We start from the raw sequence: 18777 nt of genomic DNA, 5'->3' as shown, positions 1-18777 counted from the left end.
AGGTTTTCTGTTACCCACCATAAATTGGATAACTGTGATTTTCCTGGCATTGTGGCGTTTTTCTTGGAGCTGTTTTCATGAGAACTTTTATGCGAAAGAGAAAAACAACATTCTGTTCTACGGACTTATGTACACTTGTTTTAAACCTGCAGGTATGCCCATGGGCCTCAGGTCAGAGGTCATGAGGAGGCCCGTGATTGGCTGTGTTCCCCCTCAGCTGTTGGCCTCTCAGATTCGACCCCCTACACCCCTGCCTCTACACTCAGCTCGCCCTCCGGCACACGCTTCAACTTTAACACACTTGGTAAAAACAAGCAAACTTGCGTAACCAGTGTCTTATCGGCTACTTCTGTGGTTTATACTAGGCATTAGTCGATATTATTATTATTATTATTATTATTATTTTTTTATTTTTTTTTATCAGTTGTAATTGGTATTGGTTTTAATTGTTATTTTAAATGGTATCAGTTGATATTTTTTATTTAATTGTGTAAATGTTATTTAAAAATGCTAATTTCCCCAATTTTTATATTTAGAGTACCTTTGCTGTGATCTAAATCTCAAAATTATTATCTTTTTCTGATCCTGTATATTATAATGTTGTGATGCCTAAATTCACTTGTAGCATTTTAAATGATTGATATTTAGTGTTTTATTTTTCATTTATTTAGTCAAAATAGTATAGAATTTAAAAAAAATTCCATTTATTGGTCATCTGCCATAACGTGAAAATAGTTAGATTTATCAAAATCACACATACTGTAATTGTTTTATTATGTAATATTTTTTATTATGTAATAATATCATAACTAGCAAAAAAAGGTACTAGCAGCAAGTTAACTACCAAAAAAAGAGAATGTTTATGTTAGAATCCTCACTTATGGATTATGATTTAATTTATTGGTTTACATGAGATTTAACAACTGAAATAAGTACTAGTCTCCCCCTTACTGTGAACTTTGAATGCACATTCATGTCATTAGGGTTTAATCGTAGTGCTTATTTAACCTTGATCCCTGTGTTGACACTCCAGGCAGTCCCACCACTGCTTCACAGATGGCAACTTTGCGTGGGACAAATGGTCAGGGAAATCACGACGGCCCGTATGACCCCTACAGTGACCCACGTCTGAGGAATTCCTCAATGAGCCTGGAGGAAAAGAGCCGCACTATGAGCAGCTCCGGATCGTTCCGTGAGTGCCTGGAAGAAGGTGAGACTTCAGAATGATACTTATATTGAACAGAGTTTGGTTGTAGTGGAGTTCGACCTGTGTGTGTGTGTGTGTGTGTGTGTGTGTGTGTGTGTGTGTGTGTGTGTGTGTGTGTGTGTGTGTGTGTGTGTGTGTGTGTGTGTGTGTGTGTGTGTGTGTGTGTGTGTGTGTGTGTGTGTGTGTGTGTGTGTGTGTGTGTGTGTGTGTGTGTGTGTGTGTGTGTGTGTGTGTGTGTAATTTGCTGTGTATACCAAGAACTATTATCATTTCTGTCTGCCATCAAAATTTACCATAACAACTCAATCCATAACGTCATGTTTTTGGAAAAGAGCTAAATAGACCTGCTTTGTTCTGTTACCTAATAGCTAAATGATAGGTTGTAATTAATGTTAGGGCTTTTGACAAAGTCAGGCTGTAACGTGTGTCCTTACTTGCGGCAAAGCACAAACAAACAAAGAGCGGCTTTGTTGGCCTGGCAGCCTTTACCCCACAGTTAATGTTGATTTGATGATTAACTCGCCTGCCTTGGCTCAACACCACTTGTCCCAAGGCTCTCTTTTGCTTTCTGTATTTATGATTCATGTCTTTCTAAGGTGATGACGGTGTTGATTTCAATGTGCCAATGAGCAGTGGTGTTTAGGCTTGTAAAAAAGCACGCAGTTGCTGTTCACAATGATGCATGACTCAATATAATGACATTTCAGGGTTATTTTTGCCCAAAGTTTGTTTTTTATTGGCTTAAAAATGTAAAACTAAGCTCAGAGAGGATTTAGCATTAAATAAATTTGTATTTCTTGAAATTAATGTGCACTGCAGACCCCTAAAAGCACTGTGGTGGTACCATGGTATTATGGTATTTTGATATATACAAATGGGATTTACATGGAGATTTACAGAATTACATGGTAATTACAATTATGTGATTATATAATAGAATTTTATTCATATGAACTTAATAAAAAGTCATGTAAATGTATTATTTATTATTAAATATATACTAAAATAATTATATTCTGTGGTCATAAAGGGATATGGACATGGTCAGCAACAATACTCAGGTAGGCTGTAGTGTTTAAATGATGCTGAATTAGTACTAAGGGTCCCAAAGTGTGCCAAGAAAATATCAAACACACCATTACACCACCAGCAGCCTGAAGCAATCCATGCTTTCATGTTGTTTACAACTAATTCTGACCCGACCATCTGAATATCGCAGCAGAAATCGAGACTCATCAGACCAGACAACATTTTTCCCATCTTCTATTGTCCAATTTTGGTAAGCGGTGCAAATTGTATTCTCAGTTTCCTGTTCTTAGCTGACAGGAGTGACTCCCGATGTGGTCGTCTTGACCATGTAAATGCATTGGTTCCCATCTATAAATATCCATGTGATTGGCTGATTAGATATTTGCGTTAAATGAGCAGTTAAACTGGTGTACCTAATAATGTGTCCGGTGAGTGTATGTGTGTGTGTGTGTGTGTGTGTGTGTATAAACAAATAATTATTTTCATATATTTAGGATTCAATTTACATGTATTCGTTTAGCAGACTCCTTTACCCAAATTGACTCTTCAGACATCACAAGCAAATTGTTAGAGAGCCAACAATATCCATGTCTTTCTAAAGTAAACTAATATAATGGCTTAGTGATAAAAAAAAAAAAAACTTTAAAAAATCGAATGTTCTCAAAGTTCAGTGAGGCTTTTTTTGTCCAGAGTTAAAACGGGCCCTTAAGCTGCTTCTCATGAGCGTGAAGGAACCATTTGTTCCTTAAGATTAGTCATAAACACTGATCCCTCTTTGCAACCTCAAAGGCAGTTTAGTTTAAGTACTTGACATAGTTATTTTTTTATTTTTGAAAATTCAATGAGAGGAACACACTAACTCATAATTCTTTGCGAATATGCAGTAAAGGGGATTTATACACAACGTCACGTTAAATATCCTCTCATTCACAAATGATTTCACTGTACATTTGTTTTTTCAAGCTTGTATTGCCTTTTTGTTTTTTCTAGGTTTTTTGGTTCAGAAACACATAAAGAAAAACATACACGTATACCTTATCAGAAATATACGGGCTGTGGTTTGCTGAAGTGATAAGCACTTGATGGTGTTTCAGCATGTGCTAGCTTATCCTGCTACTTTTTCATGCTAGTTTTGCAATGACTCACATCATGCCTCTGTAATTCTTGATATTATTTTGACTGTAGTGTTCTTCTCTCCATAGTTCATGGCTCCTCTTTGTCTCTGGTCTCTAGCACGTCATCAGTTTACTCTACAGTGAGTCAAAAGATTTTTAATTGATGCTAAATGCTAAAGTTTAATGGTTATTTAATGGTTAAAGTTTAATGTATAAATTTCTTTCTTCTGCTAAACACAATAGAAGATATTTTGAAGAATGTCAGTAACCAAACAACAATTGATAGGAACCATTGACTTTCAAAGTAGGGGAAAAAAATACTATGGAAGTCAATGGGTGCCGTCTACTGTCTGGTTACCAACATTCTTCAAAATATCTTCTTTTGTGTTTAAAAGAAGAAAGAAATTCATACAGGTTTAGAACAATAAATGATGACAGAATTTTAATTTTTAAACCCATTTAAGTATCTTCTCATTATGTGGATGCTCAAAAACTTTTTCAAAATATTAATCTTTATTTTTTCTTCCTTTTCCATCTCTAGCCTGAAGAAAAGGCTCAGACAGAGGTGAGAACAGCACCCATCATTTCTTATAATGTAAATTATTGAGTGTGTTGCCTGTAAACTGTCCAAAACACTGTTTTTCTCAGCTGGTTTGTAATTTTAAACACACTTTGAAGTAACTCTTTTTTTAAACCCTTGAAAATATCTGTGTTTGTCATGATGGTCTTCTTGGTAACTGTCCTTGATATCTACTCTTTAATCTCTGTGTTTTATGTCTGCAACCAAAGTTTCTCTTTCATGCTGATCAAGGGCCAGTCTCTCCTTAGCACATTATTATATGAGAAACCACAAACTGGTTCCACATTAGCTTCAGAAATCAGCTTCTAGCAGCATGACTTGTGTTTGAATAACTGACTTTAATGTGTGTTTAGATCCGTAAGCTTCGGAGAGAACTGGACTCATCACAGGAGAAGGTCTCGGCTCTCACAACACAGCTCAGTGCCAACGTGAGTACACTAGGCAGTTGTTTTGGCATGATTACCCACAATACACCTTCAGTACTCACAGAAACGCTTATTTCTTTCAACCAGTTTTCATTATCTGCATATCATAGATTTTGAGCATCAAGGATCATATATGTGTAAAAACATATAAGCAAGTCGAATGTGAGATAAAGTATTTTAAAAAGTACAAAAAAATGAGAATTTTTTTTTTTTGGATAAAGATGGCCGTGTATTACATGTGCTCCATTTATCTGGGGAAGTAATGGCACTAGGATGTACTGTGGAATGAGGACAAGCTGGTGGATATGTTCTGAGCAATATTCTGCTGGGAAACCCTGAGTTCAGCCATTCATGTTGATGTGAATTTGACACGTGCCACCTACCTAAACATTTTTGAAGACCAGGTACACCCTTTCATGACAATGGTGTTGAGGGATGGATTGAGGAATGTTGTTGGAATAGATTGAGGAACATGATGAAGAGTTCAAGGTGTTGCCCTGGCCTCCAAAATTCTCAGAATCCAATTGAGCATCTGTGGGATGTGCTGGCCACAGGACATCTTCAGGGGTCCATGCCTCGGCAGGTCGGTGCTGTTTCAACAGCACGTGGAGGACCAACCACATATTAGGCTGGTGGTCATAATGTTTTGGCTCATCAGTGTGTATATATTCTCAGTGGCAATTTAAAATGGTTTTTGGCTTCGGGAAATTGTGGTGTTACCAACGATGTGGTTTGTAATTACAGAACTGGTTCATGTTGGAATTTGTGCAATAGTGTTGTTTTGACTTTTGTACACTTTAACAGTTGGTAAAAAAGTGATTTAACTTTTATTCTAGGGTTTTACAGTGTATTGAGTAAGATTGTTTGTAATTTGATCTGTGTGTCATGCGGAGTGGAATTATTTGCTCAATAACAACAAATATGACAGCCCGCATTTGGCTTACACAACCTAATGAATCGTCACATCCTAAAACCCCCATCCATCCGTCAGCTCTCATACAGGCTTCACAAACAAAACTGGAGGCTTTTGCACTTCTGGGTGTTTGTTAAAGTTTTACACACACAAATGCACCGACTGCTACTCTGCTTGGACGATAAATCCCTTTGAGGAAAATGTATTGAAGGTTATCTGATGTTTGAAACAGCACATGCCCAAACACAAACCTGTGACTCCCTCCGATGGAAGTCATCCAGATCTCCAGTCCCTTGATTATCGGCTCATGTTGCATGTTGATACGCTTGTTGTGTTGTGTACGAGTGTGGTTGCTCATTTTTGGCGGCTACAACTGAGCAGAAATAGGTGCCCGTCGTCCTCGGTGTCTCAGTTCACACGCAGTTCATCACCCCAGAGATGTTGACAGGCAAAGCTAACCGCACTCAAGCAGTAATTTGGCAGCCTCTGAATTATTACCCATCCTTGAGGAGGGTCTGTGAGAGGACTAAACCAAAGCCACTCAGACACCGCAAGAGCCAAGTAAAATGGAGGAAGCGAGAACTCAGTGAGGTGGGCTAAAGATCGTGGTTTGACTGCTCTGTTTGTCTTTTTATGATGCTCTTAATGATTCATTTTATGAGCTGTTTTATTTTTTCGTATGATGTTACCTTGATGGAGTTTATTTTGAGGATTTTGATTGATGATTTGAGCTCTTGAGATTAATCTTTTGTTGTCGTAGAACAGGTTATGTGACTCATTAATGAGTTATCAAGCTGTTGTGTACGTGCTTTAGTGAACGTTACTTTGTGGTTTTCCATATACAGACCACAAAAGTTTAATTAAATTGCAGTTGTGGGTGTGTTTTGTGGGATGTATATTGTTTATTATTTCACAGCTCTGTGGAATACTTGATTCTGATTGGTCAATCGTGCCATCCAGCGGTATGTTATTCCCCAGTAACAACCGGTAAAAACGGATAACACAGGCTCATCCGGCTAACTGAAGTCAGTGCTATAAGCTTGCTACGAAAGTTTTTTCTTCGTGGAAGTTTTGTGTTTGGTGAGCTAATTAAAATATTTTGTGTACAGTTATTTAATTATGTCATCCGGTATCACGGGCTCACTCTCTTGTTTCATACAAACGCAGCTGCTGCCATATTGCAACGATTGTTTTGTGCACTGTAATGGATTATAAAATTAAAATTAATATCTCTTATCCCCCATAATTATTTATGTGGAAAAATGTGTGTAATAAGTGAAATGACTGGACCGTATCCCTTAAATGTCCATCTAGTTTGTACTTGCCACTTGCTAGCAACTGCTTTCTTCATGGAAGCTTTGCATTTAAAGACTTAATAAAATATTTTCAACTAAGTCAATATTTCATGTCTAATTATTTACTTATGTGGCAAGAATCCGTGTAATAAGCGGGATAATGTACATCCGGCCGGTTGTTATCGCAGAATAAAGACTGATTACCCTGTCTGGATTTTTTCTGCGATAACATACATTATTAGTAGCATTATAATAGTATATATTATATAGAAATTTATATTAAATTATATTTTATTATTGTTGTTAAAAATATATTATGTAATATATTATAAATACATTTTTATAATATGTTACCTACAATATTATATAAAAATTATAATTCTATTCAATATAGTTTATAAAAGTTTATTATATGTATTATTTATTATATTTATTAGTAGTAGTTATTATTTTGTAATTGTATTATTTGTTATTGAAAATATATTATCAATACAATTTTAAAAGGTATTTCTGTTTTATATTCCTGGTTTGTTTACTTTAGGTGAGGGTCTTTAAATTGGCAATGGAGATTAATGGAGCTTTTACCCGTTTCTGCAGCTTAACAACCCAAGTTCATGCCACAGCTTGTCTTTATCACAAAGCCCGGTCTCACAGACATATTTGGCACTTTTAGATGCATTACTGACAAGCTGCAACCCACATTTTTCTAGAAATGTGATCATGCTTTAGTTGACTGCTCAACATCTGGTTTAACTCTACCACTGCTTTAAGTCTTTGTCCATTTATGGCATTTTGCTGATTGCTGAAAATAAAACTAATTTACCTTGTAAATTAAATTGTGTGTGTCCCCAGTCTCACCTTGTGGCGGCTTTTGAGCAGAGTTTAGGAAACATGACCATCCGGCTGCAGAGTCTGACGACAACAGCGGAACAGAAGGTGTGTGTGAGAAAGAGCTGCTTTTTTAATTCTTGTGAGGATGAGAATATCTGAAGAAGTCCTCATGGAGATACTCTAAGCTGAAAATTGTACCATGTGAAATGTCCCTATAAGGAAAACAGCATCATAAAGAGGCTAAATAGCATTTTATGTGGTATCTAAAAATTATTTTGTCATTTAATATTGTTTTATCTGCAGGACACAGAGCTGAATGACTTGAGGAAGAACATTGAGCTCCTTCAGAAGCAGAACTCGGCGACTCAAGCCACCATCAATGGAGTCATTAACACACCAGACCCAACATTAACAAACCGCAAGGGTGAGCTCTCAATGTCTTTGGTACAATAAAATAAACAGTATCACACTTTTTTGCCTATGCCACATTTTTATTACTCCTTCTCTCGCTCAGTGTCTCTAGACTCTGTCAGCGGGTCTCCTCAGTCCCGGCGGGAGTTGCGGATCCACAGGCAGCCTTCCTCGGACAGCGTCTCCAGCATGACCAGCGCCACCAGCCACTCCAGCATCGGCAGCAACTTGGAGCTCGATGCTAAGAACAAGAAAAAGAAGAAGAACTGGGTTAGTGTTTCAGCCTGTCCATCCAATGCATACAGTTCTTCTAAAATATCTTCTTTACTCCTAATATATGCTTCTCTCCAAGACTAAAACATGCTATTTGGAGTTAGACCAATACTAGATGGGATTATTTTAACCATTTAAAAGTTTCTTTTTTTTTTAATTTGTTGATGTTTCGTAATGTGGAAATTTGAATATTTTACGAAAGAAAAAGTGTCCTAGTTTTTTAGCTGCCAAAGTCTCTTCACACCAAGGATGATAACTGTAAGGATAACATTAAAGATATAGTTCTAAAAATCTTTCTTAAAATAAAAGAATAGCAGAGTCCACATCACAACTATAAAGATAACAGCACAGAGAAATGATATTGTTAGAAATGCTTTCAGAATGATTTTTGATTAAAAAAAAACATTGACAGCCAATCAGAGTCCATGTTGCTTTAAAGAGCTCGCGCATTTAAGGTGGCAGATGACAGAACTGCAGCATGTGCTTATAAACAGAACGATATTGTGAGTTGGTGTGGATTGGCCTTTAAAATTGTGGGTTGATACTTATTGGCTTTGTTTTTGTTGAAAGTTTAGAATGAATATCAGTTATCAATATCATACATTCATTTGTCCTCTTGCATTCAGGCTGTATCATCTGGGGGAGGAAAAGCACCTGATAACTATGTATGTGATTCTAGCCTTGTTGTTATAGTGTTGATGGTGTTGTGTGGTTTTAGAGATGGCACCAGTGTGTTATCACTGAATTTATTCAATTTATGATCTCCCCTCCTTCAGAATGTCGTAGTATCCGAAACACATTTTTAGATTATATTAAACTCTACCAAAAGCTCCATTTTAGTGATTAACATTTTAGCTAAGGTGTTTAAATGTTTTTGTCCGATTTCCCCTGTGCTTTCATGTCATGGTACAGGTGTTCGAGGTAAGACGAGATAAATATCTCCTTCAGAATATCTTTAATATAACCTTTTATACTCTTTGAAAGTTTTAAAGGGATCGTTCTTAAAGATAAACATAAAAAAAGGATTGTAACCACTAGTAGATATGGTGACAAAAGTGTCATAGTAACAGATTTGTTTCTTCCACAGTTGCGGAGCTCCTTTAAACAAGCGTTCGGGAAGAAAAAGTCCCCCAAATCGGCATCCTCTCACTCGGACATTGAAGAGATGACGGACTCTTCTCTGCCATCTTCACCCAAACTTCCATATAGCGGATCGACAGCCTCTTCTCCCATGATACGCAAATCCCACTCCAACTCCCTGTAAGATCCTCACAACAATAATAATGATCATTTATTATTATTTTAATACATTTATTTTATTTTATTTTATTCATTTATTACTCTTTTTTTATTATTAATCTTATTAAAAATAATAATAATTATTATAATAAAATCTGTTAATAAAAATAGTTTTACAATGAACCCAAACTAAACCGATAATCCCTTATTCTATTTTTATTTAATCTCAGAGTGTGCAGGACTTACATTAAAACAAAATTAAATATTTTATTATTAATTCTACACTAATAAAATTGATAATTTTATTATTATTTATTACTGTTTGTTTTTATTAGTGTTATTGGTAGTTATTATTATTATACATTTATTTATTTATTATTTATTTACTTTTATTATTATATTATTAATTTGTCATAAATAATCAAAGTATTATTATTTCTTATTTTCCCATAATAATAATAATCTGTTAACAAATTTGGTTTGGTTCGCACATTTCTGGAAACTTCTTAAAGGGGTGATGAACTGAGAAATCAAATTTTCCTTGAGCTTTTGACATATAAGAGATCATCATACTATAATAATATCCTGTAAGTTTCAGAACTGAAAACTACCTTGTTAGTCCAATAAAAGCTTTTATAGACATCAGGCTCAGCAAACGACTCCTTTTTCAAAGTGGGGATCTATGACGTCAAAGAGGATAAAACACCGCCTCCACAAAAGAAGATCAACGCCTACTTCAACACGGCCTGTTTAGCCCCGCCCACCGATTCACCCAAACATGCTAAATAACATAGGATGACATGATGATTGCTAAACCGGATCGAGCTACTTCCAAGCAATAAACATGCTGTTTACTAAATATTGTGCGTGCCTGTTTGTGGAAGAAGACAGTCTGCATAAGCTTCCTTCGGACTCCAGCATGGTTAAACTTTATTAAATCAGTCAATCACAATTTCCCGACGGATCTGCCAGCAACATGTAAGTAAACCATGTGTATTCTAATGCCTGATCTGCGATCAGTGATTTCTGATGTGTAATTATTCAAGTTCAGATATCTTTCTCTTAAAATCGTTCAATACTATTAATGCATCAGTGACTAAACGATCAACTTCACATAATTTCTCGTAGTATTATGAAAATAATCTTTTTTAAACTGTTATTAAATTATATACAGAAAGCGATCAAAGAACGATCCATTTCCATTCGCCCAAGCTGTCAATCAAACAGCACAGCGCGAGCCGCGAGGGCTTATCTGGACACTTACCAAACTCGTGATGAAATAATGACACTGTTACACTACACAACGAAGCTCTTACTGTGTATTCACATCGTGTTTGCATTGTGATTTGGTGTAAGCATTTGTGAGAGTGCAAAAATTGCATTGCAATGATAAGATCTTTATTCACGCGATCAACAGACTGTCTGTCATCCGCTCAGTGCTCATCATGCTGCAACCTTTCATGTGATGGAATAGATTTACATATAATGCTTTAAACGATTCTTTTCACGATTTGTTAATCTCGATAGCTGTAATAGTAAAAACGTAGTAAAAGTTTTCGAGAGAGTTCATGTAATACTAGCTATTTCATATGCAAGCATGTCAGCCAATCACAGCAGTCGGCGTTTGCACTGCAGTCTCACAGCAGACACGCCCCTTAAAACGGAGCGTTCAAACCTGAGGCTGAAATCAGGCTTGGAAAAATGGCTTTTATTTATAAATTATGACAATTTTTGATATAAAAATCATACTAACATTATAAGGGCACCCCAGGCAACATTATAAAATAATAAAACAATCCAGTTCATGACCCCTTTAAAGGGGATAGTTCACAAAAAAATGAAAATTCTGTCATTATTTACTCGCTTTCAATTTGTTCCAAACCTGTATGAATTTCTTTCTTCTATTGAACACAGAAGGACATATTTTGAAAAATGTCAGGAACCAAATAGTTGTGGGGCACCATCAACTTCCAAAGTTTGGAGAAAAAATACTATGGAAGTCAATGGGGCCCACCATCAACTGTTTGGTTACTGACATTCTTCAAAATGTCTTCATTTCTTTGGTGAACTATCCCTTTAAACCCTCGTTTTGGACGGAGGAATGATTTATAATAGACAAGCACCATTTACAATGTGATTTAGTCTAGGACTAGGTGGTGTATTTGGAAAATACCACCCATTTTATAAACTAAAAAGTTACACACACCGAGATTTTATGTTGCTACTGAGTAACTCCCAATGTGATGGCACTGTCGGATATAACAGTTTATAAATGCCCAATGCAACATGGAACACCCTCAGAGTTTCTCTCACGGTTGATATATGTGTATGTTCATAGTCCTCAACTGTCCTCCCTGCCTGCACATGGGCCTGTCTGGGGCTGTAGCAGCAAGACCATGAGGTCTGCCTCTCTGGCACGGTAAAAGAGAATGGCACAAATCATACTAATATTTCTCAATCTCTGATGATCAGTTCCAAGAACTGATGTTCAACCAATGACTCCTAGAGTAGCCTTTCAGGACTTATTCATCCTGAGCAATTACCCATTTTAAAACACTGTGCGCCCTGATTCATAAATAATTAAATATTGCTGGTATTTCTGAATGGAGGTATTCATTCACTACTTCCACAGTTCATTAATAGAAAATTCACTTTCACAGTTAATCATTTTCTGATGGTTTGTGATTTTTCCAAAACACAAAACAATTAACTAATCTTAAATGATTGTGTTTGTTTGTTTTGTTTGTATTTATTTTGTTTATATATTGCTTGATTTTTTATTATTTTTTTTTTTTTTTGCTTTAATTTTTTTTTTTTTTTTTTTACTTTTTTTTATTATTATTATTGGCTTTTTTACTAATGCATTTCAAAGCAATCTTGATTATTTTCTTTTTTGTGTGTAATATTCCGTATGTGTTTTTCACAGGATCTCTGAGTGTACGGACAGCGAGGCTGAAACAGTCATGCAGTTGCGCAGTGATCTGCGCGATAAAGAGATGAAACTTACAGACATCAGATTGGAGGCTTTAAGCTCTGCCCACCAACTGGACCAGCTTCGAGAATCCATGAACCGCATGCAAGTGAGCATCTTAACCACATTTTTTAAATGCTCTTATACATACTTAATCTTACTTAAACATTCAATATGGTTTGATGTAATGTTACTTAATTTTGTAGAGGTGTCACAAACGTAATTTTATTCTAAAAGATTGAGATCGAAAGGCTAAAATTGGAAAATGACCGATTGAAGATTGAGAGCCGAGGAAGCGGCAGCAGAGCTCCTTCTCAGATGTCCATCTCCCCTTCATCTGTGGGCCTTTCCTCTCAACTCAGCCTCACAGAATCCACAAGCTTAGGTATAAATCTTTTCAAATTTAAGAATTATGGTATTTTTCAAAGAAATCTGGCATTATAAACTATTGAAATTCTTTGCTTAGACATGCTGCTAGAAGATAGTGGAGATGGAAGTTCCTGGAAAGAGGGACAGCATGTGAAGGTTGTGGTCAGTCTGGAGAAGGATCCAGACTGGAAAGAGGTACAAGTCAAAGACATTTCAGCAAAAATAACCCAGTGATCACATCAGTGTCGCTTCAAGCAGTTCTTTGTGTTGCTTTTGGCAGGAGTGTAGACCTTCTCAGTTCCTGCTGGGCTGCATTGGTGTCAGTGGAAAAACCAAATGGGACGTGCTAGATGGGGTAGTCAGACGCCTTTTTAAGGTACAAAAACTCCTTAGCTTGGAGTTTAGTGACATTTGAGCTGAAAACTTCTTCACAACACAATCACACGTCATGTTTTTATCACTCCAACAGGAATATATCATCTGTGTAGATCCTGTCACACAGTTGGGTTTGACCACTGACAGTGTGATGGAGTACAGCATTGGAGACATCCATCGCGCCAGTGATGCAGATACACCAGAGCTCCTGCCCTGCGGTTATCTTGTGGGAGAAAGCGATACCATCTCTGTCAAGCTGAAAGGTACGGTTTTATAAGAAAACATGACACATCGACAAAAGAGGTCTCTGGCAGTTTCCTCATGATCCAAACCCTCTCTCTCCCTCTACAGACTTCTCTGACAACAGTCTGGACAGCTTGGCGTTCGAGACGCTCATTCCAAAGCCGGTTCTGCAGCGATACATCTCTCAGCTCGAGGAGCACAGACGAATCATCTTTTCAGGGCCCTCTGGCACAGGGAAGAGCTTTCTGGCCAGCAGACTAGCCGAGTACGTGGTCCGAAAAGAGGGAAAACAGCTGGAGCATCAAGCAATCGCCACCTTCAATGTTGATAACAAAACTACTAAGGTCAGCGAAGCTGCTTGAATAAATAATATGGAATGCAATCATTTATTAACAGGTTTAAATGCTACTCAATTTTTATTGTCAGCAGTGGGAGATTATGGGAAGCTGTTTGTGCTTCAAAAAAACAAAGTTTCGCTTTCAGCGTGTGGTAAATTTGAAGGTTCCTCTAATAAGGTACAATGTGTATTATACAGGAGCTGAAGCAGTACTTGTCCAACCTGGCGGACCAGTGTAAAAACAGTGAACCGGCTGTGGACATGCCTGTGGTGCTTATACTGGATAACCTTCACCATGTCAGTTCACTGGCCGAGATTTTCAACGGGCTGCTCAACTGCAAGAACCACCAGTGGTGAGCAACACACACAACAGTTTATATCAATGAAGGATTCTGTGAAAATGCAGATATTTTCATGTTTCATAATATATTTAATTTATATTTATTTGTATTATTTTCTCACAGTCCATGCATCATTGGAACCATGAATCAAACCCCATCTCCCACTCCAAATCTGCATCTTCATCATAATTTCAGGTATAATCCCATTCAGATTACAGTGTGATGCTGTATTAGCATTATTTTCATTATTTATTCATTAGAAGTTTTGGTTTGTTTATTATATACATATATAACAAAAAATCTATAAATATATAGTAAAATCATTAAAATACCATTTTTTATTTTCATTATTTTATATACATATATATATATATATATATATATATATATATATATAGGATGGGTAGATAAAATCAAATCATTAAAATAACTTTTTTTTTAGTGTGTGTGTGTATATATATGTATATATATGTGTGTATATATATATATATATATATATATACACACACAATACACACAATTAAAGGAGAACTCCGTTCAATTTTAACATTGAGCTCATTTTTTTGTACATTTGGAGTGCTGTCAATACAGAGAACAACGACAAAAATCGGTGTTGCCTACACCAAGTTATTCTATTTTTAAAATTTGCACCCTGTTGACTTCAATGGGGCAAGTTTTAAACCTGCTTTTAGCCTCTTAACATCCTTGATGTGTCATTACAAGTGCACAGAAAATGTGAGTGATTCCTTCAGAGTGAACACGAGTGAATCTGACTGCAGTAGATGTGAAAGATATGTATAAAAATGATGTTATTTAAGCCAGCGCAAATACCTGTGTTTACATCCTGTTTTCAGGTGAAGTCCAAAGTAGTCGATTGCTGAGTTCACTTGGTAATCATAGGTACTAAACCTATGCGCGTGAACTCGGCAAATGACTACTTTGGACTTCACCTGAAAACAGGATGTAAACACAGGTATTTGCGCTGGCTTAAATAACATCATTTTTATACATATCTTTCACATCTACTGCAGTCAGATTCACCCGTGTTCACTCTGAAGGAATCACTCACATTTTCTGTGCACTTGTAATGACACATCAAGGATGTTAAGAGGCTAAAAGCAGGTTTAGTACTTGCCCCATTGAAGTCAACAGGGTGCAAATTTTAAAAATAGAATAACTCGGTGTAGGCAACACCGATTTTTGTCGTTGTTCTCTGTATTGACAGCACTCCAAATGTACAAAAAAATTAGCTAAATGTTAAAATTGACCGGAGTTCTCCTTTAAAATAAAAAATATGAATGTGAGTGTGTGTGTATATATATATATATATATATATATATATATATATATATATATATATATATATATATATATTAAATAATTAAAATTATATAGCATATACAACTTGAGTTAGCTGGTTGCTATATCCCAAGTCTCCACAAGATGGCCCACAAGCATTTCTCAAAGCTTATTTAGCTTGAGCTTTTTATGCATGGATAAAGGTGTAACTGGTCTTAAACTTGGTCTCTTATTTCAGATGGGTTTTATGTGCCAATCATACTGAACCAGTGAAAGGTTTTCTGGGTCGATTCCTGCGGCGGAGGCTTCTAGAAACCGAGATCAGTAGTCGTGTGAGAAACGGCGAACTAGTTAAAATTATAGAGTGGATCCCGTGTGTTTGGCATAATCTCAACCGCTTTCTGGAAACACATAGTTCTTCTGATGTCACAATTGGTGAGTGAGGCCTCAGCCAGTCACACTCACCCAGATGCCTACCTGATAGTTTCTCAATTCCTTCTAATGATGGTTAATATAAATAAAATCACCGTAGGTCCTCGGCTCTTTCTGTCCTGCCCAATGGATGTAGAAGGCTCAAGAGTGTGGTTCACTGATCTGTGGAACTACTCCATCATTCCTTACATGCTGGAGGCTGTGAGAGAAGGGCTACAGGTAAGGGCATCTTCCATCATATGTTGTATCTGTTGCTGTAGTTGGATGCTAAAGCAAGCAAACAACACTTCCCCGTGTGTTCTGCAGATGTATGGGCGTAAGGCAGCATGGGAAGACCCGGCGAAGTGGGTGATGGAGAGCTTCCCTTGGGTGGCAAGTCCACAGCAACACGAATGGCATTCCCTGCTGCGTCTTCGGCCAGAGGACGTAGGGGTCGACGGGTACAATATATCTCAGGAGGGCAACCCAGGCAAACAACCTGCTCAGGGAAAATCAGAAGAAGACCCACTGGTCAGTTTTAAGCATAAAATGTAAATTATAGAACCCAAATATCTCTGATATATGTGGCTGTGTGTGTGTCTGTAAAATTGTATACATAAACAGGGCTCGACAATAACGTTTTCCTGAATACACTGAACACTGATTTCATACGACAGTTTAAAGGCCCCCTAAAAGTTACGTTTTTTAGCTCTTAGTATGAATATGTAAGCTGGTGTGTTCCAAAACAATGACAAAATTTGCATTTAGGAGGTATAAGCATTCAAAACTTACAGTCTCTCACTTCCGCTAAATTGGATCATGGCTTTTTATGACATCACCATGGACTTCAGCTTCTCATCACATCTTCTGTCCAATCAAATGCTCTCAAAAATCTAAAGCGTCCTACCCCCTATGCTATAAATTCCACTTGTTAAAATAAATGTTTTATGTATTTACAGTAGGAAATGTACAAAATATCTTCATGGAGCATGATCTTTACTTAATATCCTAATGATTTTACAGATGAATATGTTAATGAGGCTGAAGGAGACGGCCCACTGCACAGGAACGGAGAGCTATGATAGTGATTCCACCAGCAACAGTCTTGGTGACTCTTCACTAGAATCTACAATGTGAAAACACTTTCAAATGTTAAATTACGAAATGGAGACTTTTTAATATCAGGTCCGGCTTTCTGTGAATCTACAAGGTGCTGGAAACCTGCAGAACAGGGTGCTGGAAACCCTGAAAAATCATCATTGCATCATTAGTAAGACACTAATCACCTGAAATACGAGGGAAAACATGCTGAGCAAGAGCATTATTTCCTCAAATGGACTGTAGATGGCGGTATAAGTCTTTTCAATAAGGAGAACAACCTAGTTCAAATTGAGTCACACTGGTACCAAGTCACGTTTATTTTCTTTCATAATATACTTTCTAAAAGGATCTCATGTTGCCTGACTTTAATGCACTAGTGAACTTCTTTGGTGCTGAACTTGAGAACAATGCCTTACAATTTTTGTGTAGGTTGAGATGGTCTAGCTTGATTTCTACCTTTCTACAAATACAAATAATGCAAGGACATTATAGCCTTCAAATGATGCACTATCTGTGGGACCTAACAGAGATATATAGTGTAATGTGAACTATATTGTGGTTGCTTTTTGGCACCAAAAAAAAAGAGTGTTTTGGTAACTTGTTCTTATCATTAAGAGATGTTTGAAAGTGTTGAAAATATCAGTGATATTGTATGTTCTATCATTTTGTGCCAGGAGAATATTTTGTGCCTCTTAATGTAGAACAATAATCTCTATGCAATATTGTTACATTCAAAGAATATTTAACATCATCATGACCGAGTCTCTGTTAAAACTTTAGTCAACTGAACCTGGTTCTGATGACAAAAAGTTCTAAACAATCTGAATAAACAAAAACCATCACAGACATCCATCAAGAGACAGTGGCATTACACAATGCAACCTGTTGATATTAGGCAGACATACAATAAAGCCAAAACGGACCTCTCTTTTATAATTCTCATTCCCAAATAATTCTGAGGAACACATGTGAGTCCTCTTTGTTCAGTGTAAGAGTATGTTTTTCTAAAATACTTGTTGAAGGGAGAAAGAAACTTCATGGGGGGTAGTTAGACATACATTTGAAAAGGTCTGGCACATGGATCCGTGTGATGTGCTTTAGTCTGAATTGAGGGTTAGCGTGTCTACTGGCCCCCCAGCAGTATTAATGTGGCAAACATTAGCGTGAGATCCAAATGGATTACTGGGAGTTGCTTTATTTAAAAGATTGCATTTTGTTCACCAAGAAAATGTCTGGTGTTTTTTTTTTTTTTTTCAAAATGTTTAAAATAATTTCCTGGAACATGTTTTAATAGACCTTATGCAGTATTTCTTTTCTTGTTTGTGTTTTTCTGTGTAATATCCCGCCAAATAATCTTGTTGTGCTTCAAGTACTGCCAAGATTTAAAAAAAAATTTTTTCACTTTAAACACATCTACATGTGAAAACAATTGTGTAAATATAGCCTATTGAAATGGGTTTAAATAAAAATAATAAAAGAGGCAAATAGTCTAATTTTCCATAAATTGCAGGTAACGAGTTTTGATTTTATTTGTGTATATTTTCAGTTGTACTATATTTTTGTAAATATTTGCCTCATATTTTGTTGTTGGTGTAGTCTTTAAGAGAAATGGTTTTAAAGTTATTCATGTTTAATTATCTTTTTCAGCCTAGTGATCGCATGTGACCCTTTTTTCAATAAATGTGATCATTTTCCTGTTTAAATATCAGTTTCTGTCAGTTATTCAGTGGCAAGTTGTCAACAGTTGTGTTTTTCAGAAGTTGAGGAAGGAGTAAACAAGTTGTCAAATTGTTTAATTTATTTTATTGGCAGTACTGATAATATTGGGGACCACTACTGGGAAATGTGAGCCATTTCTCTTATCACTTTTTTTACTTAAGTGTATTTGTTGAAACTCTCCAGACACGCAGTTACAAATATTGCTTGTAAATTAAGAAAGAAAAAAAAATTTCAATCTAGGCAAAAATTTTATAAAATTATATATGGCCATTTAAATAACATAAAATTATAAT

General features: G+C 36.3%; 1 protein-coding gene across 1 annotated transcript in view; it reads left to right on the top strand.

The window, feature by feature from the left end:
- nav2b (neuron navigator 2b) overlaps positions 1-18465 on the top strand; it is a 68245-nt gene extending 49780 nt beyond the window's left edge. Inside the window, exons 18-39 of the mRNA XM_081356414.1 lie at positions 153-304; positions 1034-1210; positions 3439-3491; positions 3893-3916; positions 4285-4359; positions 7417-7500; positions 7699-7819; positions 7910-8076; positions 9167-9339; positions 11657-11737; positions 12245-12398; positions 12527-12674; positions 12756-12853; positions 12939-13034; positions 13128-13296; positions 13385-13620; positions 13812-13966; positions 14078-14149; positions 15492-15688; positions 15786-15904; positions 15992-16195; positions 16688-18465. Coding sequence (XP_081212540.1) covers positions 153-304; positions 1034-1210; positions 3439-3491; positions 3893-3916; positions 4285-4359; positions 7417-7500; positions 7699-7819; positions 7910-8076; positions 9167-9339; positions 11657-11737; positions 12245-12398; positions 12527-12674; positions 12756-12853; positions 12939-13034; positions 13128-13296; positions 13385-13620; positions 13812-13966; positions 14078-14149; positions 15492-15688; positions 15786-15904; positions 15992-16195; positions 16688-16801 — 2869 coding nt within the window. The 3' untranslated portion in view covers positions 16802-18465. The remainder of the gene's footprint in view (positions 1-152; positions 305-1033; positions 1211-3438; positions 3492-3892; positions 3917-4284; positions 4360-7416; positions 7501-7698; positions 7820-7909; positions 8077-9166; positions 9340-11656; positions 11738-12244; positions 12399-12526; positions 12675-12755; positions 12854-12938; positions 13035-13127; positions 13297-13384; positions 13621-13811; positions 13967-14077; positions 14150-15491; positions 15689-15785; positions 15905-15991; positions 16196-16687) is intronic.
- The last annotated feature ends 312 nt before the right edge of the window (positions 18466-18777 follow it).

The sequence above is a fragment of the Scardinius erythrophthalmus genome (genome assembly GCF_964197995.2).
Source record: "Scardinius erythrophthalmus genome assembly, chromosome: 24".
Taxonomy (NCBI): domain Eukaryota; kingdom Metazoa; phylum Chordata; class Actinopteri; order Cypriniformes; family Leuciscidae; genus Scardinius; species Scardinius erythrophthalmus.
Note: the sequence above shows the minus strand (reverse complement) of the source record. Positions and strands in the feature narration are given on the sequence as shown.